We start from the raw sequence: 24,668 nt of genomic DNA, 5'->3' as shown, positions 1-24,668 counted from the left end.
TCGAACATCCACGCGACAACTTTCATTCTGGTAGATCCTAGAAAGTGATGATTTTTCTACTTACCCGTTTGTGTTGCCACTTGTGGGTTTTGCGATTCAACATCAAATACTCTGCAGTAGGCTATCATTTTTGGTGTTCTACATACACTGCCGCGGTTGCTAGGTGAGATGTAAAACGCTGTAATAAAATAATGAAGATGACAAGAAAATAAAAATTGTTAGTAAAAAGTTAGAAGGTCAAATTCATGCAGGTGGTTTTATTGACCGGACTGTAAAATGTGAATTCAAGCTTGAAATTAGTGTGAAGTTTAAGGTCTACTTCATTTTTAAATAATTTGCGATTTCGCTTAGATAAGATTAAAGAATGATGATAATTTTTTTCTAAATTGTTCTGAAATGAATATAAACTTTTACAATCGTCCACAAGGTGAAAAATGTGATACTAATAAAACACTAACGCTAGCAGTCAATGTCCATAATAATGCACTCCGTGGTTAACGATGCTTTATGGCAGGGATGTCAAACATGCGGCCCGCGGGCCACATGCGGCCCGCAAGAACATTGGGTGCGGCCCGCGACCCCTTTGAAACAATGCATCGAAAGTTTGGATCCTTGAGTATTGGCTTTCCTTTCAATAGCAAAATATTTAATGTAAATCGTTTCACGAACTGCGAATTGCAAGATAACTGAACGAATGTCAATTTAAACAATTTCAATAAGAAAGTGATATGCAACTTTGATCCACATCACGCCGACATAGAGCGGTTGACAACAGCAAAGGTTTTACGCAGATTTTTCTAGACAAGTGGATAAATAGTGTTTATAGAAAACAAACGTGATGAACTACAAGACCATTCCAAACAAAATAACAGATGTGGAGCAATAAGTTACCTATTATAATTATATACCTTTACTTTTCTAAAATCTTTACCGAAATACACAATAGTGTTGAACTGCAACATATATTTCAATAAACTTGATTTGAATTCGTTAAAATTTGGAAAACGATTGAGCGACAAACCCTCTCTTTTACTCAAAATTAGTAAATTTTATAAAAAGTAATATAATATGAAAAAATGTGAAAATGTAAAACATGATTGACTGTTAAGATAAAACCACTTTGATAAGAACATATTTCCATCAATCCAATCAATTATATGGTTTGGCCCGCGAACCTATTTTAGGAGGAAATGCGGCCCGCGAACCTATTTTGAGAGGAAATGCGGCCCGCGAGGTGAAACGAGTTTGACATCACTGCTTTATGGTATTTTGCACCGTGTGCGTCCACGTTAAGTACGGGTGAGTGTCCCTTGGTAACCGCCAAGTGCGAAAGACAACAAAAAAAAAAAAATCGATCACATCAAAGAAAGCGAAGTGTCTTTGCCACACAAACCAAGCTCAAGGACCTTTCCATTTCGCCAATCAACTCCGATCAGATGACGCCGCAACATCGTCGTGGTTGTGGCCGCATCGTCGTGGTTGGGGGCTACAAAACCAGCGCGACCCGACGGTGGGAAAATGTCCTAGCCAAACGTGGACAGGAAAGTGAGTGATTTAACCTCATTTCACGAGCGTCGACTGTGACCGTCTCGTTTGTGCTTGATCGAGCAGCTTATATGACGGGTCTGGAAGTGGAGAGTACATGCAAAGAACGAGAGCAAACGCAAGAAGGCTAGATGAATGTCCTGACATGGTGAAAAGGTCGCTGGTAAGGATTTTTTTTACCCTCCCCACCACCGGCACCTTGACCCCACCACCGGCACCTGCGCCAAGGCACGTTGGAAATGATTTATGTTCCGTTGGAACCAGCCATGGCCCAAACCGGTGTCATCTTCAGCAGTGCACTTCTTTTCCCAACCGTCACCACTCCCGGGTCATCCCGGGGATCGCTTCCGAACGCTGGCGGCAGGTGCAGAAGTAATGTGTTGCGAAAATGCATTAAACATTCATTTTCCGCGCTCGCGAGAGTTATTTTTCGTCCTCTTTCGCGTGCGAAAATTAATCTCTTCCATGCAATTGCGGTGAGGATTCGTTTCGTGTGTTCTTTTTTCACGTCTCACGTTCAGGAGCGAACACTCTGGTCGATTATGTTTTTAACGCCGGTGGGAAAACTGGACCATTAAGCATCCATCGACCGGAGCGTAGACGTACTTTAGCACTCAAAGCGACGGTTGATGAAGTAGTTCCATATTTTTATGGTGACTCCATTATGGAACCTGTTTTTTCGCTGTCATTTTGCGATGTCGTTTACTCGTTCACTGCCCTTGGAAATAATCAAATTCGCGAACGTAAACGTATTTTTAATTTATATTCTCTTACTAGATTTAGTGAAAGCATTTAACTTCTTCAACAAGAATAAATGCTCAACCATATATTTTTTCTGATAAAAAATAACATTTTAAATACACTCCATTTCAATCATTCTTTCATGTAGTTTCATAGTTGAGATTGACTTTCTTGAGTGTTTTTGTAGGCCATTCCTGTGGCAGTGACATATTTTTATACACCTTAAATGTCTACGTTCCACGAATCGAGCCACAAAGAGGCGCGAAAGGAATCCTTATTTCACAATTTCGTGGAAAAAAAGACGCTCGTGTCAAACATCCGCAGCCAATTTTCCGGCTCGTATTTCCTTTTCCCCGTTTTCGCAAACATCCGGTCGATGTTGAAACGACCCGGCCTTTCGAACCGCCGAGCTCGATTTTACATTCACTTCTGGGGTTTCACGACGCTTTTTTCCGACCGCCAGCAAAAACGGGCCGAGGTTTTCTTGTGCGAATTTCACGACGCCGCGAAACCTTTGCCGCTTTTTTGCCCCAATCGTATTGTATTTAAACGGTGGATGGCGTGAGCCGGTGGTTCTCGATGGTTAAGCTTTCGCCGGCGACATCGGCGTTCACCGACGGTGGAACGCAGCGTGTGTAATAAATTTTCATTTGTTAAATTATGTAAAATTAAGCTCTAGCGAAACCACACACCCGGTCCACCTCGGGAGGAGATCGGCTGGCTTGACGCGGATGTTTTCTTGTGCCGGTAGGGTTTTGCGTCGGTCGGTTTGATGTTTATGATGGTTTAGTTGAATTTAAGCCGCAGGCAGTCCGATGTTGCCATTTGCACGAAGCGAGAATATGTTCGCTCGTTTCAGGGCTTGACGGAATGGATAGTGGTTGTTGTTTCTCGCTGTGGGTACCTTCTTTTTTTTATCTGTTACATGCTAAGCGACTGCACTTAAATGGAATGGGGGACGTAGTGGTAATAAAAATTTACATCATCCGATAAACAACATAGAGCGGAGAGTAGCAAACCGAAAGCTGTACAAAAAGACGGTACAGTATTAAGTGGCTTGCAAATGTTTTTTCATCCCGGGCGCAACATATTTTCCTTTTGTTCAGTTAACACATGCTCTGGTGGAAACGTAATGGTAGCGAAATAAACAATGACCTTTACACACTTTCCGTGTCAATTCTGTCAAAGGATTTGGCGTTCTAGTTTCTCTATTTTACGTTCAGCATCGTAATGAATTGCTAGGCTCAACTGAGGTTCCAGTAATGCACCAATGTTGGTTATTTCTTTTCTCGATTCGCTTGTTTTCTACCACCATATCGCCGTAATCGTTCCGAAAAGCTTCCGTTTTCCAGCGCAACCGCCCAAAAGTATGCTCGCTGGAAGTTTTATCAGCGGAAACAAATACGGGTGGTGCAATAAATCGAGTGTCGGCGGCGAAAAGCGCAACGATCGCAGCAAAAAGCCAATCCTGCCACGGCGGGAAAAATGGTCGCTGGAAAGGTCCAACGTGGGTGAGTTACAGTGACCATCCCATTTTCCCGGGCATTATTTGCCCGTGCAACTGAAAGCGGAAGGGCAAAGAGTGAAGTAGAGAAGAAAAAAAATGCACTAAGAACTGGTTCCTTCTTGCCCGGCGACTGCGGCCAAAGTCACGTCGATGAAACGTGAACGGTTGCCAACTTCCAGCGGATTCATTCCGGGTCGCGCAAGGACGAGACTAACTCCTTCACTTTTGCGCAACGCCGGAGTCACGGACGGTCACGGAAGTTATCTTTTGCATTGAAATTTTTGAACGTGCTCGAGCGTACCATTGTGTAACCCCCTCGCACCGCCCATCGGTGGCCTGCGTCCTGCCGCAAACATTCCCTCACCCCCCCTTTCGGTACGGTCCGAGCGGCATTGGCTCATAATTTATGAAAAGTTTAGCGTCTTGGGAGGTTTTTTTCCTGGCCTCTCTACCCCGTCGTTTTTTTTCTTTTCCTCAACCTGTCATGAAGAGAAAGTTTTTTACGATTCTATTCCGAGAACGGTTTCGAAATTTTCCGGTCCACCCGCACATCCGCACACATTTTTCGGCTTGAATATTCGCAGTGGCAACGGCGAAAGCGTACGCCCGTGCGAACATAGTTTGCCGTAATTGATTTACTTTCCTCTCGGTAACGGTCGGAAGTCGTTGCAAAGGAGTTTATTTAATTACTTTCCTACCGCATGCACGTATGCAGACACTGTCGGTTTAAAACGCTGGTTTAAACTGGGTCGGGTGAGTGGATGGAAAGAAAGAGGTTTCAGTTCTTTTTTACCCTTTGCGATATTCAAGCGAAAAGTTTGCCGATACACTCGCATCGAAATCCTGTTATGTAATTCTGTCCATCTCTTTTGGTGTAACGTGGGTGTCGTAATTGATGGCGAAAATAAGGAAAAATCGATTTGATCTAATTGTATAAAAAATAAATGCGCCACGTCACTCCCATTATTTTAGCTTTTTATTTTACTGTTGATGTAAGTTGCTAGTTGTACAAGGGATTTTCCTTCAAATCATTACAACCTGTGGTATACTATTTAGTTTTAGATTAGAATAAACTGGTTTTAGTGTGAACTTTTTGTAGTCTTATCAATCATCATGCTTCATGGGCAATTATATTAAATAGTCACTGTTGAAAGTATTTTAAGCACAAGACTGTAAAATAAAATATCATCAACAATTTGAGTTGGAAAAATTTATTTTTAGCATTTGTGACTTTTAAACCATCCTTTGTTTTTCTTGTATTTTAAATGGAACTATAAAGCACGCAAAATGATCCATGAGGTCTAACAGCTTAAATGTAATTGGAAGATGGGTTGGTGAAATGTTTCCATAATCCGGTGAGAAACATTCTCACCATGTGAAAAAAATCTCAGTGAAACTTATTTAATACTAAACCCTGATTTTCAAGAACTAAGTTTTCATCTCGTATGAATGTGCGATAGGTAATTTGTTTTAGTTTTCAAAATGTGTGTGACATATTCATACCACACTGTATTATGCTCTTTTTTTTTCTTACACCCAAATTTGCACCTTTCGAAATGAAGGGGATAAAGTTATACCACCGTTGTCAGGACGATAGTTTTTCGTCCCCTTTTCCGCCAAGATTGATGTGCACTTTCTATTTTAGCAGCGACAGAGTTTTCCAGGAAACATCTCACTACGGAATGCGCCTTGGAAAATGTTCGCTAAAGCACTCCATTGTGCACTTCCGTGACGGTTAGTTTGCGTTGCAGGCTGGAAGCGTCGTGCGTCGGCATCGTACTGTAACGTTTTTCCGGTACTCTGCGTCGCACCAGCCAGTTGTACCTTTCGAAAGTTTTCGCTACGAAATAGAAGAAAAACAAAACCAAGCAGATCGTCCCACCTCGGAGGTATGCCATTTCTTTGCACTGGGACGGAAATTTTTGCGGATTTTCTACCCCCTATCGTTAACACGGTTTATATCGACATCCTTTTGCCCTCCGGAAGATCCCCTCGGGGAATGTCTTTTCTTTCGTGTCAAGGATTCCTGCGCAAAGGGGGCGGCGAGAAGATGTCAAAGGAGGGGAAAAGTTGCCACAATTTCTTCGTCATTTCTTTCACGTCGGTGGTAAAAAAATAACCTAGTTGCGGAGGTAAAAGCTTGCGCTGTACACGCCCTTGTTAGGTGGTGGTGTTGAACGTGTTAAACGAAATGGTTTGTAAGCGATAGCGCACCCACCCACAAGGGGTAGCAACGCATAAACGTGCGTGTGCTAACCGTTCTTATGCAAATGTTTGTCCTTTTCGCCGTCAAAGTGTCCTTTGGCTGACCGAAGGGAAGGAAAGAAAAACGGGAGCAGTTCGGGTGCCATTTTCTATTTCCCTCGACCGTGTGTCATTGCTTGTGGTCAAGTTATGTTTCCTTGGAGTAACGCTCGTAAAACCCCCTATCAACCCCTTTTCCCATCCACCCACCATAACAGCCTTGGAACATTCTCTGCGGGAAAAGAATATTTCCATCATTTTACTTTACCACACACTCTGCTGATTGTGTCATAAGGAATAGGTAGGTACTTTGCAGCCTACACCTGGTGCTGTTTACTTCTCGGAATGGCCTCGGTTAATGCCTCGAAGCAAAAGCCGCCCGGCAACCGGAAACTTTCCGCAACCGGGTTGAACGCAACGCACTGGCCGATTGACGGGGTCAAATATCACTTCCGTGCGCACCGAGGGACACATAAAGTTTCATCGTGCAGCCAGTGATGACATGTTTACAGCGGACCTTTCCGAGTTTACCTTTTGCTCGGTGGAAAACTTTCACCTGAAATTCAATCAATTTTCCGATGGGACCTTTTTTTTTTGCTTGTACACAAAAACTCCGACGTTTGATCCGATCCCGGTGGGGTTGGGGAAATCATATCTTTACGCTTGAATTACCAGCGACCCGGTTGCCAGTAGCCGACCGGTGTACATTTTTGGTCAATGTTTTGACTTTTTGTTTCAACCTCACCCCCCCAATGGCAGCCGACAAGTGAAATCCCATGAAATCAATCTTCATCAAAGCTGTTTTGTAGCGATTACGACATTTTCACACCTTTCGACCGGTTGATGAACTGCCATACGTCCGTCACGTGTGGTTCGGGAGCTTGCGCGGGGTGGGGGTTGTGGAAATTCTTTTCCCATTCGAAGGGCGCCTGGATCTTTTGTTTCCGGCGCCGGGCGCGGGGGCGGAAAAAATGTGAAGGTGTTTCCGGTGTGGGAGAATTGATGAATGTTTCGGGTTTCGGGTGGTACAGGCTTTTACCTGGTGTTGTTGAGACGACGATGCTGCTATAGTTTTTCCGGATGATGAATGACTGGAAAGGTACGGGAAAAGGAGTCTAGCTTACTGGCGCGAACAATGCGAGCATGTTAGGAGAGTTGCTTGCCAAGACGTCTTTTGTGGTCGTCGGCTATTGAGCTTACAAAGGGTCTTATCTTTCCTGATGACTATGTTGGAGTTTTGTTTTGCCAGTGCGGTAACGGTTTAAAACATATTTATTAAACGAAACCGGCTGGAAACAAATCCGGTCGTTTTGTGGGTCAAACGCAGACGATTCCATTAATTCTGTCGTTAGATGTTTTTAAATAACATTAAGAATATTAAAAGTCGTAGGCAAAATTACATTAATATATAAGCTTTCGCATTGATAGAACATAAAGGAACCTATATTTATGGTGTTTAAACTCCTCCTAAACGGTTGTACCATTTTTAATCAAATTTTGAACACATGTTTCTTATGCATGCGAATAGGGTTTCAACTACATTTCATGTGTGGAAACTGCATACTGTTTTTTAATAAACTACGATTTTCTAACGCCATGTATTGAACTGACATATAAATTGTAATCTCATCTAGCAAGTGTAAACGGTAATAGCAGCATGTCTTTTCACAGAGGGTGGGGAGTTGATCTCAAACTAACCTTTTATTTTCAATCTTTCCAACTTGAACCTATAGAATGCTCAATCAAAATATGTAGTTTGGTGAAACCAATTTGGTGTTTGTGGTTATTCGCTTAGATTTTTACTTCGAAACGTGAAACACGTAGAAACAACTTTTATTTAGTACAATAGAACGCTGCAAAATACTGTAGAAAGTCAGGTGTAAGGTTATACAACTAATATCTCTAATTGCCGTTTCTAGAGTGATTGGCTATGAATAAAGCCAAATCGCAGTTGACCTGGAACTCAGATTAGTGTTTCCTGGCACGTGAACTGTTGTGGCAAGGTGTTGTTGAGAAGACTTTTTGAAATATCATGGGAAAAGAATAAAGTTCATGAACTGACATGCTCCAGGGTACTCGTTTTGCAATGAAAACATTTCAGTTTTGAATGCGCCTTGAAGAGAGATCTTTTGCAATCCATTCAAAAAACTACCTTCCGCTGCTTTTTACTTCACACTTCAATAGCATTTATAAATGTGCTAGTGTCGAAGGATTAAGTTGCTGTTCCCAGTGGCCCTGGATAGTTACGACGCAAACCATACGATTGCAGAGTATAGAAATCACCTCACTTTGGTATCGTTAGCCAAACATGAGGGTAACAAGCTTTTTCGATGTTGATCAATTACACCAGGGAAATGTTGTTTATCGAAGTGCACGGTCGTTGTTGGTGGTGCATCTTCCTACATGTGAACTGTAAGCTTTGTTTACTAATGTGATGGCGAGACAGTTTGTCAAACGCGACAGGGGGTAGGAGTGCACATGCGAGAGGGGAATTCGGAGTTAGATTGGAATGATCGCTAATGATAATTCCGACAGAAGGAGTGGCCAAAGGTGAAAAATAAGCCACCGCGGCGGAGCCATCGTCCTTTGTTTGGAAAAGTGTTAGCAAAGGCAAACACATTTTTGGTTCACCGCACTCCACGATTTCGCTGAAAAGTATAATACAGTTCAACGAACCATTTGTCAACACTGATTTATTCCCTTAGGGTTTGTTTAAGACAATTGTCAGTAAAGGACAGGTACTTGTGACTGGTACTACTTTCTATGGATGAAACCAGTCAAAAGCGTTATTTCTGCCGTTTTGAGAGCTCTTGAAAATATAAAAACGGCTTAAACGAACTCAATCAGCAAAAGATATACTACCGGGAACCAATAAGTTTGTTGTCGATTGAAGTTCAAAATACTGCATCATTCGTTCGGAAAACTACCGCAAGGATTTGATCTGCAATCTCCACACTAATGCCCGATGTTATTTGATTGTTCCCGTTTTTCCTACAGGCGAAAAGCCGGCCGCAATGCAACACCCGAACAAAAACCCGACGGCCACATCCGGCGCCAGTGCGGCAGTGTCACTTACCGCATCCCGCTTCAGCTGTCTCCGGCCGGCCGACCTGATCTGCCTCGGAGGATTTCTTCCGGCAACGGCCAGCCTCATCGTGACGCTGGTCCGCTGGCTCTTCACGTCCACGCCGGGCATCCGCTCGTCCCACACCGAGCAGGAACGGGAACGGCAGCGACGATGGCGGCGAAGGGACGCACCGAGGAGTCCGCTGCGGCCACCCGGCTCGGCCCGGACCACCCTGCTCTGTATACTAATTGCTCCCTTGCTCTCCGTTAAGACTATCTTCAGCAAAAGTATTAAATTGTTCGATGCGGTTTAAAAGGCCGGAACGGTGCTGCCTTCCACTCTCCGCCGACGCTCGCGCCGTTTGCCCGGGCCCATCCCGGAAGGTTGCGGAAGGAGCCGCGTACGGGACCGGGGCAAGCTCGGTTTCAGCAGCAAAGGCACGCAACAAACACCACACAAGCAAAGGTTCGGGGAGAGTTGTCGCAGCTAGGACATAAGTATAAATATTTTGTACAGGTTTTCTAGCATAAAAATGTTTAGGGTTAATCTTTACAGGCAACGGTAGGGTAAGGGGGGCGGGCGGGGAGAGGCAGATGGGGGTCATTTGGCTACTAAGTCAACTGAAACGGCAGGTACGTGCGGGCCGCCACTCAAGGGTGCGTACAGTGGCACGTACGAAGTGAACCGTACGTGGAACGTGTCCGGTCTACTGGGTTACCGTCGCCAAGGAACGTTTGGTCATGCTGCAGTTCAACATCATTTTTCATTCAGTCATTCCGGCAAACTCGTGTCGGGCGATGTATTCATGCGAACGACTTTGCAGAGGCAGTACTGCAAAACGCCACTTGAGGGTTGTTTGCAAACCCTTTATCCTTAATTGTCGAACGTCTGCGGAATTGCAGGGTTGATAATATTATATTGTATTAAAATTTGAAGCAGATTATCTACTTCATTACACAATGTTTCCATCGAGTTCCTATACGCTTTGAAAATGTGTTTCCTTAGTTTTACTCAATTACCTTTACTATTTCAATTCCCGGGGAATAAATAAAACGAGTTAAGCTTACTCGTTAGCGAAAGCTCGAGAAGACTGGCTAAAGTTTACTGATTGCAAATTCTTAATGTATACCCCGATTCCTAGAACCTAGCATCAATCTGTACCGAGCGCTGTGAAAGGCGTCTGCGGAACGTTCCTACCAGGAAATATTTAATCGACATAAAGAGAGAAAACCGGTGAAAAATCTCCTCTCTCGAGTTATAGAACACCGATTGAAAAGTTGACCGGCAAACGGGCGAAAACTCCATCATCGAAAGCCCTCATCGCTCATGCGGTGCAATGCCGAGGGAAAAGCATTGCGATGAAATATTGATCCAACAAACCGATCATTCCGGGATGGGTGGTTCCCCCACACTCCACAATCGTTGAACAAATTTACACTTGGTATTCATTTTACTTCGGGTTTACTTTTTAAGTGGCTCTTTTTTCGGCTTCGGAGAAAGTTTAGCATAGCTTCATTCGTGAGCACGGAACGACGCGATGGCAATTTACTGTTTCCCAGAAAGCTGAAATAGATTTTATTTTAGTGCTTCTTAAAAAGTTTTGTTTTTGCTATTAAACATATTTAAGATAACTCCCAACTGTTAATGCAAAGAATTGAGTTGTGAGTGAAAAACAAACAGGGAAACAGCATTCCACTTTTCAGATGCAACTTGGTCTTAAGTTGATGCGGCGAAGTTCACTAGCCTAGCAAAACCATCCGATTGCGGTTAGTATTTCCGGCGCACGTTGGACTTTTCTCGTTCCCCCCCGAGGGGGAAAACCTCGACCGAGACGTGCAACAGAAAGCTGCGGTAACATAATGAGTCAAGTGTAGCTCGGCAACGGTGGCAACTAATCATGAATAAAGTACATTTATCTGTTTCCAGTTCGACTTCGGCGAACATTTTCGTAGAGTAGGTGAGAGGGCCCTGCAGGGGCGGGGGGGTGGGGAGTGCTTTTCATTTAATCCTCGGTTTAGCTCGTGAGAATTTCATTGCAGACCCAGCGGCAAAACTCCCGGCTGGGCTCATTGTGAGGCATCGCTGCATCATTGATGTTATTTGCATAAACGATTAAAAATGCAAATGATAGCTGTTTTAGTTGCGACACTCGGTTGGAGTGTTAAAAGTAAAAGCAAAACGCCATAGTGTGTGTGTGGTACGCTGGTACTTAACGTTGAACGAACTTTTGGCCACGAAATGTGCAGCGAATGCACCGAAGCGGCGACTATGACCGAACCGCACTAGAAGTACCACTTTTAGGATTAGATAGTTCGCTTCAAACGGGAGAAGCATCTAATCTCGCTCGAAAGTCCAACGATGGTGGTGATGGAATTGATTTTTGGAGTTGAGTAAAATACATAATTTCGAAGAGTTCACAGATGAAACTGATAAAACCCAATGGTTTGGTAGTTTACATATCGCAAATTAAAGAGTTAATAACGGAGTGACAGAGTGCATGCAGTTACCATTTGAAATGATAATTCTTTTATAAAGAACTTGAATGGTTTCTACGTGTTTTGGCAAAAACAATCAATTGTATATTTGTAAGGTTTCAGTTCTGATAAAATTAACGCCTCTTTTGAGTTTGCAACTTTGTTCTAAGTGCTTTTACAACAATTCTTTTGTACAAAAGTAAGAATCGCCATACTGCCATCGAACAATTTCAATTTCCTTTTGATAAAATTTAGTGTCGCCTTGCGGTGGAATTACTCACTCAATACATTTTACCAAAGTGCCCTGTCTAGATTGGATATCGATCACGGCAAAGCACGCGAAGCGGGCACAAATAGAAACATCGTGTGCAGTCTATCCCCCGAAAGGGTGGTATTTTGCACCGAGTGGGAAGGGTTTTCATCTCCACCCGGGATCGATAGCGTCTGTTTCAGTGATCGATTCATATTTATTTTCCATCTTCTGCGGTGTGGTTTTAGTCGCCATTCGGTGCGGTTTCGGTTGTTGCTATCGATCTAGGATCTTTCCATCACGCTAAAGCAAATACACGGTCAAGCGTAAGGGCACATTCACATACGTTTTCCCATACAGGCCCCGTCGGCGGGGGTCGCATTTGTGATGCGGTAAAAACAAGTCCATCAGTGCTCAAAGAATGCAAAAAAGAAAAACAAACAAATCGAACGACAATCCTATTTTCTTTTGCAATCCAAAAATATTACCATTACGTTGCACAAGACACACATTGAACCTGTCCCATTGTTGGTGGTTTTTGGAAGAATGTTTGTCGAACTTGTTGGTGAAAACAAATCGCCGGGAAAAGAAAATAAATTCTGGCAAGGTGACAATGGGAAAACTTACATGTTCCAATAGATGCCACTCTTCGTCAGCTTGATCGAAGGATACAGAAGTGTTTGTTTTTCATCTTCTGTTGCTTTGCCATTCCGAAGCAACAATACAACGACTCAATGCTGGAGAACTTTGTACCTTTTGTATGTTGTTGTAAACATTTCAATAATCGAGGTCTTAAGAGCGTTTCAACCATGAGTAATGAAAAGTGGATAATATTGTTTTCAAAATTACTGTACTTTTTTCAATAGCGAGCAAAGTTCCTAATTTCGAGCTCATAGTGTATCTTTTGCGATAATAACACGAATGGAAAACAAAACTGCAGACTGACCAACCGTACCTTGGTGCTTCAAGCAAAAACCTACGATCTCAATCAGATCGCATGGGAAAGTCGAACGAATAAACAAAGCTGAGAACAAATAAAGAAGAAATAACCGGAAAAGCCATATGAGCCCCTGCAGTCAAAGAAAACACGTCTAGTACGTGCGAATGTGAATCCGTGCTGTAAAATTTAATTGTCAGCTTAGAAAGCTTGGCACTACCATCGCGAAACGAAGCACGTGGATTGTCAGCCTAGGGCCAAGGGGAAATGATGGTCGTTATTTTTAATAACAATAGGAAAGCATAATCAAATGTAGGTCCTGACCGGGTGATTAAAAGGTATAATGGCGAAAGGGAGAGCATAGGAGCAAATTAAGAGACACGAAAAGGGTGCAAATGTGACACCGGAAAATATGTTCTTTAAGCTCTGTTTATATATGTGGCACGACATCCCCTAGTGGGACAAGGCCTCTCTCCGAAGAGAGTTTGTGTGACCGAAAGACGGTATATTATAGATCGGTGGTCAGCCGTTCGTAATACCGGAGGGTGCCACGAACGGCTGACCACCGATCTCTGTTTGAGTCTGGAAAAAAAAAAACAAAAAAAGTAAATATTGAAGGAAAGACACCCATAATCGAATACATCCAAAAGTAAAGCGACCTGTTTGAAAGAAAAGAAGATAAACATAAGAAACGGTAGAAGTAGATAAGTTAATTGCAGTAAACAAAATCATCAGTGAGTGAAAATTGTACATTACCAATTGAAGGAATAATCAAAGTTCTATCCGACCGTTTTGAAAGCGAGTGGTGCTGCAATGAATTACGTAGCAAATGTTTAAAACATATGGTAAAGTGTGCAACCGTTACCGTACGTGATAGTTGCCGATTGCATGCGAATGATCGAATGCTAAACCGGCCCCTGTGCTGCTGAAGGTGTTGAACGGAGGGCAAAAAGTGACCGGTGGAATGAAATGAATGATTGAAAATGCACCACAGGAAGCGCAGGAAATTACGAATGAAAGCACGCGTGAAGGCTAAGGCATCGGTTCTCCCATCGGAGCGGCAGGGCGGAAGGAAACAATGAAAACACACACATACACACACATACACAAGGAAACAATAAAAAAGACGACGGAAACAATTATGGGAGCGATTAAAAATAACTGTTAAAAGGCTAATTATTTCCAGAGAATTACTTCCACTTCCGTGACCGCAGGCCATCCGGGAGTGATTGTGCGAAAGAAGTACGAACCGGGCATACGAACCCACAAAACTCAAAAGAGCCCCCAGCAAGGATCAGAAAACGGTGCAGACGGAAGGTATCCTTCGTGCTCTGCCACTTTCGTCGGTTTGCCGGTGGACAGGTTGAAGGTTGAAGGATGAACGATGGAGTCGGTGCAGTACTCCAGTACCGCTAGTGGAGGTGTAATAAAAGTTTAATGGTAAGAAAACACAATCATACAAACAAATAAAAACAAAACCCAACAAAACCACACACACACACACACACACACACACATACGCACACAGGGCAGCGAAACATACCGACAACACAATCATACACACGTACAGACACAGTAGGTAGATTTTAGCGTTTCGGAATGAGAGTTCGTTACGGGAATGGAAAACACAAGTGAAAAGGAAAAAGCGTGCATTGAAGAAAACAATTCGGAGAAAAACCACACAGGGGGGGGGGAGAGAAAAAAGGATTCGAAACCGGCTGTCCCAAAGTTTCCCTAAACCCCCGTCCGCCTGGCGCTCCCCACCTCCTTGGGCGCGGAAATGGATAATTTTAATGTCGGAAGAAACAACTTTCACCTTTTTCCAACCAAGTGTGAAAAGCTCACCGGAAGGAAGCTTTCTTTTGCGCCCTATCGCCCCCTCCAAAAGTCAAACAGCGGGAAGGAATTGTAATTGTGATTTTGATTATGGTTTTCCCCTCCCTGCCTCCATCCGAGCCATCCAGCCACCCATCCTTCTCTAGTGGTTTGCTGTGTACGTGAATCGGGGGCAAACCGAGTGGTGGTTGCGGTTCGTACCCCAACAACAATTAATTCCCAATCGGGGAGGCAACCGACGACTTTCGGAGTGGGGTTTGAGAATTGCTGGTTTTAGAGCTACGGTGGCTTTCGGAATTCCCTTTTCGTTTTCACCCGGAAAGCGTCGGTCTGATCGCTAAATTAAAGCGCGTGCCACCGGTAGGATCTATTTGTTCCGGTTCCACCCCCCCCCCCCCCTCCTCCCCTCCTCCCCTCCAACCAACCCAGAGTATATTTTTCTCCTAAACTAAAACAACCAAATAACAACATTCGTTCGAAAAGCGGATACCGCCGCAGGGTAGACACGCGATCGGTAAGCACGCCAGTTCGAAGTGCCGTCAGTTGTAAGATAGGGTTGGCCAGGGCTAACTGGGAAGCGGTAAACAGGAATTACCATGGCATACGAAACCATGAAAATGGTAAAATAAGTTATGTGACGAAGTATCTGAATAATAAACATTATTGATAAAAAAAACGACTGCAAACGCGTCCTGGGATGGTGAGAAAGTTGGTTGCGGCGTGGAAAGAAATCGATACAGTAATATTGCTATTGATGACAATCACCCAGCATGGTAACCACGTTCAGGTTCAAGGGCGTGCGTGTGAACCGATCGTTAGCCACAGTTTGGTAAGTAATCTGTGCCGCAAAGTGTTTTGCTTTCGACGTGTTTTGTTTCTTGTTGCTGCCCAAGATGCACTTAATGACGATCAAATGAAGCACGCCGAAAGGTCAACTGGTTGTTTATCTCTCAATTACTTCCTGGATAGCGTTACCTTGTTACGGACTACATAATGATGATTTATTTCTGCTAGCGTTTATCCACGAATGCCACGAATTAGGGTGCAAGGTACCAAATAACATTTTTTTTGGTTGAAATAAATTTTCATAACATGATTTACGGACGGTTTTTTCATTTAAATACACTTCTATTGTTGTTTTCCCACAGGGAATAATGAGAATTTCTCGAGAAGTCGAACAAAAACAAAGCGTACTTTTAGCCGTTTGCGACACGTGATGCTTCCCAATCTCGGTGCAGATACGGCACAATAATATGAAATAAACAAAGTTCTATCATAAATAAAATGTTTGTATCACGTCCTGCACTAAGCTCGCGGCATTCCAATTCTTCGTGCTGTTATTTCTGCCACCTAATTGAGACCCGGTTTCCGGTTATCCCTAAGCCCTCCCCCTGCCCACCCAAAGCTAGCGCCCAAGGTGAGGTTGAGTTTAAGGTGAAATCGTGCCCCAGCATTTCTTCTAGCCTCCCAGGGGCCGGGCACGGTTTAGCATTGCGCTCAGGCCCCAACGGCTCAAATTCAACCTTAACGCTCGATCGCTTAATTTTGCAGAGCGCTGAACGTGACAGGATTATTTGTGTTGCCTGGGAAAACTGAAAAGTTTTCGTTGCGATGGTTGTTTTGTTTTGTTTTGAACTTTTCCGGAGGGGGGAACTGGCAAACTCGGGGCATCATAAAATGGAAACGGAACGGACTCATGTACGTCCTGTTCGGGGCGGGGGAACGGAGGAGGAAGTGAAAAAAATACACACACACACAACAGTAGATTAAGGAAGCGTCCGATGTTTGGTGCGTCTTTCTTGGGGAAACTTTGCTCATATTTTTAATTTATTTGAACAAAGTTATTTTTTACGGCCTCACCATCAGTCGATAAGGTCGGTTCGGGATGACCGGGCCCTTGGAACCACCAAGGAATGGTTGTCTTTGAAGTGCCAAAACCTTGAACTTCGCACCAGGGTCACACACTTATGAAAATTCGGATGCTTGAAACTAAGCGCGTTCGAACACGTGCATAACGTTTCGTATAGTTTATTATAAGAGAACATCGTTCACTTCAATAGACAATGATCAAGTACTAAGCACGGAAACATTTGGATGAAATGCGAAATACAAATTCCTACATCAAATTCTCATTTGAAATGTATGCCTTGGTCATACGAAACTGTTCAATATCCGTGGAAAATAGCTTGGGCAGTTACCCTTTGACTCTTCAGGGATGGAAAACCGATCCACTGACATTGTAGTTTCCCCGGCAAAATGCAAAGCTCCGGCACTCGTTGGAGTAAATCAATCAGCAAACAGTTCGAACGGCAAGTGAAAAGAGATTGGTTTGCCTCGTGTAAACCACCGGAGAGAACCGGATACAAATGATTACCCGCCTTGAAAGGGCCCGTCAATCTTTCACATGCACCAGCGAACGGTGGAAATCGATCGCCCACTGGAAGCGAATGGAAGACTGCACCAAATTGTTACCGCGTTCTGGCTGAGAGTTGGACGGGCGCTTTCACGGCTGCGAAGTAAGTAGGTATCAACGCTTGCCAATACGCTCTTGACCTTCAAAGTTTGCCAGCCATCAATGGCTGATTGATTCAACTTTTCCCATTTAGGTGACTGGCGCCGCGAAACCCGTCGCACCGCTTGACGAAAGTGTACGGCGAAAGGTGTCGGTCAATTGGTTGCGCAAAGAAATAGGATTCCACTTCAATGTTTTTTGAGAAGCGAGCTTCATAATTGGAGGCTCGAAGTATTGAATCCGAAAACTTTCATTGCGAAGGAGAAAAACTTGTTCAATAGTACGTTCACAAGTTGTAGAAAATGTTGTTTGACCGAAAAAAAATGTTTAAGGCTGGAATTAATATAATAGTATTTAATAAATTTTAATACACATATTGATGCTGTTATCTAGGAGCGTACATCTGGAAAAATTTATAAATTTTCGGAACATATTCAATAGATGTATGGAATAAATAAAAATACAATAAAAACCTACGCAAAAACAAAAAAATTCTTAGAGGGTGAAATTTTCATGTCAAAAATTTGAAGGTTCTGTTATTCGGTTGCCAAATTCTCAAAGCAAAGAACTTATTAGAAAATAATCATAATAATAGTTGTATCATGTATTAAAAAGAAGATTTTCAACAATCATTTTCTTCGTGCTATAAACGTTAAATCTTCCAGCAATTTGGAAAATAAATTAAAAACACACGAATTTGTATTGAAGTGGGCCGTATTTGTTCAAGTGGCTACGGACTGCTTGCTTTTTCTTTTATGTAAGCCAAATAAAAAAAGGAACGTTTTGTAAAAAGAAAAACAAAATATAAAAAAATACGTGTAGTGTATTTTGCAAAAAAAAAAAACACATTGTAATCTACCCCAGGGTGCACGACTTTTCGTTTCCTTGGGTGTTCCGTTGGGAGCGCCGTAAATTCCAGCAAACATATTCAACATCTAATTGGACAAGACTTAAACAGAGTTGCTGAATGGGCAGCATCAGGTAAGAAAGCGGAAGCAGCGGAGCAGATGAGGAAGAAAAGTTTCCCCGCCTAACATTGATTCGAAATAGATCCGGAATTCCCTGTGGTGTCCCTCGCACCGGTGAACCCTTTTTCGACTTTCGGGCCCACGGCGACGAAAGGAACCGAAAACAGACACCAAAAACACTATACAAATAACAGCATCATCCCCACCGTCACCCCACGCTGGAATGCGCTTCATCCGGTGAAAGAAGGGGGGAAATTTGCGAAAAGTTTTCCGAATTAGTCATCACGGGGAGGTTGATTTATTCATTATCTGCATAATAAATTTGGAAAAGTTTCCAAATTAAAATTACCCATCTCGCTCCTAACCGGATCCGACGCTTATGATTCCTTGTTGCGCGGAGTTGCGAAAGCGTAATGCAATACAGCAAAAAAAAGAAAAAAGAACAGAGAAAAAGAAATACACGATGAAGCCACCGATAGTGTTAGTTTTTTTTTTGTTGGTTGCTCTGCGCTGGAAGTCACGGGGTGGAGGAAATCGCATTATCCTTGGAAAGATGGAACGAGCGCTCGGTGGATCGCACTGCAGTGAAACCTGCGATAAACTTGCTTTCACAATCCCTCACCTTTTAAATTGTTAGCTCGTACTAGTTCTTTTCCCTTCACGAGGAGCAAAAAGATATTTAATATCATAAGTTTCTTCGCGTATGATTTTAGAGTAGCCTTTTATCCTAGAATTAAAGGATGGAAGTGTTTTTGGCGGAAAATGCATTCGAGTATCAATCAAACAAAAAAAAACAATAATACCTCCTCTAGTGATAGATTACTTATTTTAATAAACAATAACGACTGAAGGGTTTCAAAATGATAGTACATGTGAATGTAGTCGATGAACATGTCTCAGGTTGGTTCTCTGGTGGTGCTCTTTACCTTACCATCCAAGACAATCCTGCAAGTGTGCTGACATAACGAATGAATAAACTGTAATAATAATGCGTACTTCGGCAAAAAAAAGTCGATGGAAAACTGCAACGCCGTCTGCATGCGACGGGAAAACGGGGTGTAAAGGGACGCAGTTTCAACAAAACCCTAAGAAAACTTTGGCCGGAGGAACGTGCTTTAAAAGTTGATTCCATCGGCAAACAGAAACGCTGGAGAAAAACCTGCTGGCGGAAGGTAAGCAAAAAGATAGTAAAAGAAGGAAACAAAATACGACTGCTTGCTAGCTTCGCCCGGGGGAGGGGTTTCTTTTTCCTGCGCTGGCTGAAAAAAGGAAAATAAATGCACGGAAAAGGGGTTTCAAGCACTTCACAGCTTTCTTTTCCTCGCCCTCTGGCGCATTCGTCTAAGACCGAGAAGATTGACATTTTGAATCCATTTTAAACTTTCCTTCTCCCAGCGGGGTTTGGGCGCATATCACTCCCCCTGCCCGGTGTGCCAGTGTGTGTCTATCTGTGTGGCTGTGTGCGCTTATGCTTGTAAGGTGCTTTTTGCATCCACTCGACTGCATCGACGGATGGAAAAGAAAAGCCGGGTGGCCAGTTCGGTTCAAGTCTTTCAAAACGATTGCAAACATCAGCGAACAAAAGAGAAATGGGAAACTTGCCTGGGTGGAGAGAAAAAGATGTGGAACTTCGAAGAAATGAATCGTTAGTGGGCAAAGTTTTGATATCGAATTGATAACGAGAAAAGTGAAATTGTCGGTCGGTTGGGGAGGGAGAAAAAAAAAATACCCAACCAGAGGAGGCGTAAAATTGCATTCAATGCAGCTTTCTCGTAGTGGTGGGTTTTCCTTTTCATTTTTTTGCAGTTGTTTTTGTCTGAAGGTACCACTCCACCTTCCTCTTTTGCGCGTTAGATCGATAGAGCTGGTTCGTTTGTAAGGATGCGGATTAAATATCTTATGCTACCGTGCTTCCAACCCCTCGATGGCAGTACGTGGGTGGTTCGAATGGAGCGGGAGCGGCAAAACCGATGAGCTTCCGACTCGGAAGTAACCCCACCCCGGCCAAATGGAACTATGAAAAGGAATCGTACGTACAGTGAATCGGTTCCTTCCGTAGTGGCCTGGATTTCGGTTTCGGGCGCATGGAAAACTAATTTCTTCCATTTTCCGCATCGCATGTAATCGAACGTTCAGGTTCCGAGATTGGCTGGGGAGAATCGAATCGGAGAGAAAGACTGCAAGTTCGGTGAGCACTGAGGAAGAAAAGCATATGCTACTGCAGTTGCGAGTAGGCTGCATTTGAGTGAAGGTAAGTCGGGAATATGCTTTGACAAGCATGGAATTATAGTTGCAAAGCATTGTGATGAAAGAGCCTTTTCGTTGTGATTGATTTTGCTTCGTCTTGTGTGATCGAGAAGAGTAATATCCAATTCAAAAGAAAAAAAGCTTTAGGTTTGGTTTATCGGATTATTTTAATTTTATTTGGATAAGAAGCCTAGTAATATTGACAGATTGATTATAACACAGCAATACGTATTGCTTGTGCTTCTTTAACACTAGAATCCAAATAGGGGCCATTTTGTCCCTAATGCAATTTTGCAATATCTCGAAAAAGGCTGAATATTTTTACAAAAATAGGAGTTTTCAACAAAAAACATCAGATTTTTCCGTTCGACCAGTTCCAAGAACTAACTTGACTATCCCTAGAATGCTTTTTAGGGGCATTTTGACTCTTATTTTCAAAACGCTATAATTTCACTAGCTTTGAAGATTTTTCAAATCCGTAAACTATTACTTTTTAGTATATTTGTTGACTATCTTTTGATATTTTTGGTTTTTCGATACATTTCTTCATCATACAGCTAGCTCGTTGTAAAGCAAAAACGGAAATCTATAATTAAATCCAAAAAAGTACGCGACAGACAGACAGTATGTTGAGGGACATTTTAAAAATAAAATCATAGTTTTGCAATTACAGATGGTGCCATAAATTGGGCTCAAAGATCGAAAGTAACACCAATTTCCATAATAACGCCTCCCGCATAGCGCTTGGAAATGCTCGCGTACGGAATAACGGAATAAAGCACAGAACGGAAACAAAGAATGGAAAGTTTTAAAAACCACATCTTCAAGGTCAATTTGTGGCGCAAAAATAAAAGTTGAAAAGAATTAAAATTTGATGCTTTGCCTATAGCTAGCGGAATGATGAGTGGTACATCAAAAATTAAATACGTAAAAAGATAGTCAACAAATATACTAAAAGTAACAGTTTACGTATTTGAAAATCCTTCAAAAATAGTGAAGTTATTTTAAAAATAGGGGTCAAAATGACTAAAACCGGACTAAAAAGCATTCGGGCAAGATTCCAAAGCAATGTATTCTAATGTTAAACAGCATCTTGCATCAAATGAAAAAAAAATGAAGGTAAAAACATAAACGACATCTAATACCACCACCGTCACGCACAGTAAAGTGGAAAACCATAGCATTTTATTACTTTTCGTTACCATTCCAAGCGGCAGCTTTGAGAAGGAAACACGGTTCAGGAAGATACCGGTCAATATTGCATCCGCTCGGATGTCGTCTTTGGCAACCGTTGCACGGTGCACGGTACATCCCTGCCGCATTTTTCCTGCCAGAAAATGGTACAAGCTGGAGCGTGGGAAAAATGCGAGACGAACGAACCGGCTACGGGTAGAAAGGGGAAAAATTTGCATTATCGTATCGGGAATGAGAAATTAGTTTAATGATTCATGGAAAAAGTTTAATTTATATGATAAATTGCAGTACAAATTTGCCACCAGCTTTCTTTTTCCTCCGCTGGTTTGCAAGCAACCACGCTGTGCTGGGAGAAAAATGCAGATCGGAGCACCTCTGAGGGAAAAGGATGACCTCGCTTGAACGACCCGACGGTTGGCACAGGGCCAAAGGGAAAATTAGTGCACAGGAGTTTGGTGCGAGTGACGATTTGCAACGATAACGCCCGGCGGCAGAAGCGAACGTCCCGCTCCGATATGGTTGAGCGCCACCAGCGTCCGTTAACGGGCGGTCGGATGGTCGGTCGTTCTAGATACTTTAACGAACTTATTGGAGAAGAAATTTATCCTCATTAATATTCGAGACTTGGGGGCTAAGGAAAAAAAATGGGGGAACCAAAGGAGGAGACGACTGCCGTCATGTGCCAATAGGATGGGATTTGTTGGGACAAATCGAGCAACACAGACACACATACACACATACACACTTCGGGGTACCTAAGACGAGGGTCAACCGATCTACAGGGTGTCGATAGAAAACAGAAGTTATTGGTCAGGTTGGAAAATGAGGAAATGGTGCCAACGGAGGCTGATGTGGTGAGGTCGGGAACATATTATTCCGGCCCCCTTCGGATAGGGCACTCGAGACGAACAGGCTGTTTTTCATGCACATTTCGATGCCTGTCAAACCTTTGTCTGCGGCACAAACATTGGCAAAGGTCGTTCGGCAAAGTGAATCCCAAATTCTGGGACAACGGTCGCATATCGATTTTCCAGCCGGGGTCAGCCGTAAATTGAACATATTGATACGACCAAAAAATCTCGGTTCACATTTCATACCCTCCGATGGGTGTTTTTATTGTACGCCACAAAAAGATATGTCACACAAACACGTACATACAGTGAACGGGAAGAAAAGATCTGCGGGCGAATAAAAAGTCAACCGGTTGCCGATGGATATCGGAGGGGTTCTCTTCCTTTCGGGACTTCAACGAACCGTCGTTGGTTTGTGCTGCTCACTTTTGACAGAGCTTTTTTCCTCGACTCATTCGTCCCCGAAAGAAGGAACGACATAAGACGCTCCCCCGGGATACGGCAACATTCAACTGCCAAATGTGTATTAATTCGATCAATCTTGCCCACGTAATAATCGTTTGCGAGCGAACGGGCGAACGAAGCAGGAAACGAAACGGGATCGGAAGCAATCAAACCGGGCAATATGAGCGACAATCGGAAGCACCAAGCAGCTGGTGCGAGATTTCCGCCCGGGTAACTATTTCCGCCGGAGGGGGGGATCCGATGGCGAGCGACGCAGCACATCCGATATCCGGAAGGTTGGAAGATTGGAATAGGAGCGAGGGAGGCAAAACGGGGTCGTCGGGCCGAAAGGACGAACTCGCTTCTTCATGCTTGCCTCATGTAAAAATATGATGCTCAATGGAGCGGAAGTGAACGGGGCAAGGGTTTGAGTGGAGGGAAAGAACAGGGCACAAGGCTCCGTATCGATGGGTTGCAATTTACAACTGAGTATATTGCTTCTCTTCGGAAGGGTTCGGTTTCCAAGAGGAGTTTTGAAGGATTCCAGTACAGTTGAGGCACATTCTTAGGGTGAATCTTACACTAGCATACGATTCGTCTCCAAGTTCCGCATCCCTCTGTTTCAATGCTGCCCGCGTTGGGCAACATCCTGACACCAGCACGAGGGCGGGGAACAAAAACTAGACACAACCCGCCAGGCAAACGGAGTGCTCAATCTATTGATATTTAATGTGCCATAAAAGAGCAGCACCGATTTGGGAGTAATCTGGCCAAAACGAGATCATGCGGACATGCGGAGAAGCTGTTGATGGTGCCAGCACAAAGAAAGGCACATGTTGGCAATCTTAAGAAAGCAGGAACCATCCTTGCGCTGCTGTGTGGTGTGTCTTATTGAACGAGCCTATTGCCGATTTCGAAAGCGGGTACAACGTATTCCTAGATAAATCTGTTGCTTCAGGGTCATTTAAACCGATTTTGAGCGTTCTAATGGAATCAAAGCCATTCATTTAGCTACATTTTGTAAAAGCCAAGATAAATGGTAGCTTTTTAGGTACGTTCGCTTATTGGTTTTGGCATTATACATTCAGACATTTTAATGGTAAGTGAAATTCAACCCAACACTTGGAGAAAAATGTTTATGATTAATTTACACAATAAACTTGCGAAAATAAATCCATAAAAATATCCAGAAGCCCAAACAGCGCGGCAGGAAGACTATATAGCGCGGTAGAGTTAGAATCTCAGTATTTAGATCTTCTATCTCGCTCAAACTCTTTAGTTAATAGGAGCAGGAATTGTATATTATAGCCGATATAGATATTCTCAGACAGTTAGCTGACGTGTGAAGATTTTCTTCCTACGATATCCGAAACTAGCTAGTTTTGTTAGTAAAGTGAAGCCCGGATCTGATCCATCACAAGATTTTCCACAATGGACTTGGGAAAGTTTTTTAAAGCTACCTCCGACGTCGGCATAGCCACGGCATAGATCAAACTCTACTTCGTTACAGATTTGCCTCAGTAAGTTGCTTGCACTCATTTCTGTGAAACCAATATTTTGGAAAGTGAACCACCGATAAAGTTTTAATCGCTAAGAATCGGCATAATATGTAGACATTTGCGGGATCATATTGATTAACTGAAAACTGTTTTTTTGTATTCTGCTATATGTTCTGTACCATTTGTGAAATTGTCTTCGATTTGTCTTTTCCATAACTTTAAAACAAACCTGAAAATAGTCTGCAAAACTATCCAACAATAACGGTTTTTTTCGGTACAAATAATCTTCACTGAACGTCTCCCAAACAACGCACTCTCGTAACTCTATTTAAATCCCAAGCAATCACTAGTT

At 43.1% G+C, this 24,668-nt stretch overlaps 1 protein-coding gene across 1 annotated transcript in view; it reads left to right on the top strand.

Moving 5' to 3' along the window:
- LOC131264738 (uncharacterized) overlaps positions 1–9,417 on the top strand; it is a 44,220-nt gene extending 34,803 nt beyond the window's left edge. Inside the window, exon 6 of the mRNA XM_058267007.1 lies at positions 9,035–9,417. Within this exon, the coding sequence (XP_058122990.1) occupies positions 9,035–9,417 (383 nt within the window). The remainder of the gene's footprint in view (positions 1–9,034) is intronic.
- Positions 9,418–24,668: the final 15,251 nt, after the last annotated feature.

The sequence above is a fragment of the Anopheles coustani genome, chromosome 2 (assembly GCF_943734705.1).
Source record: "Anopheles coustani chromosome 2, idAnoCousDA_361_x.2, whole genome shotgun sequence".
NCBI classification, from domain to species: Eukaryota; Metazoa; Arthropoda; class Insecta; order Diptera; family Culicidae; genus Anopheles; species Anopheles coustani.
This window is presented reverse-complemented; position numbering and strand designations above follow the sequence as displayed.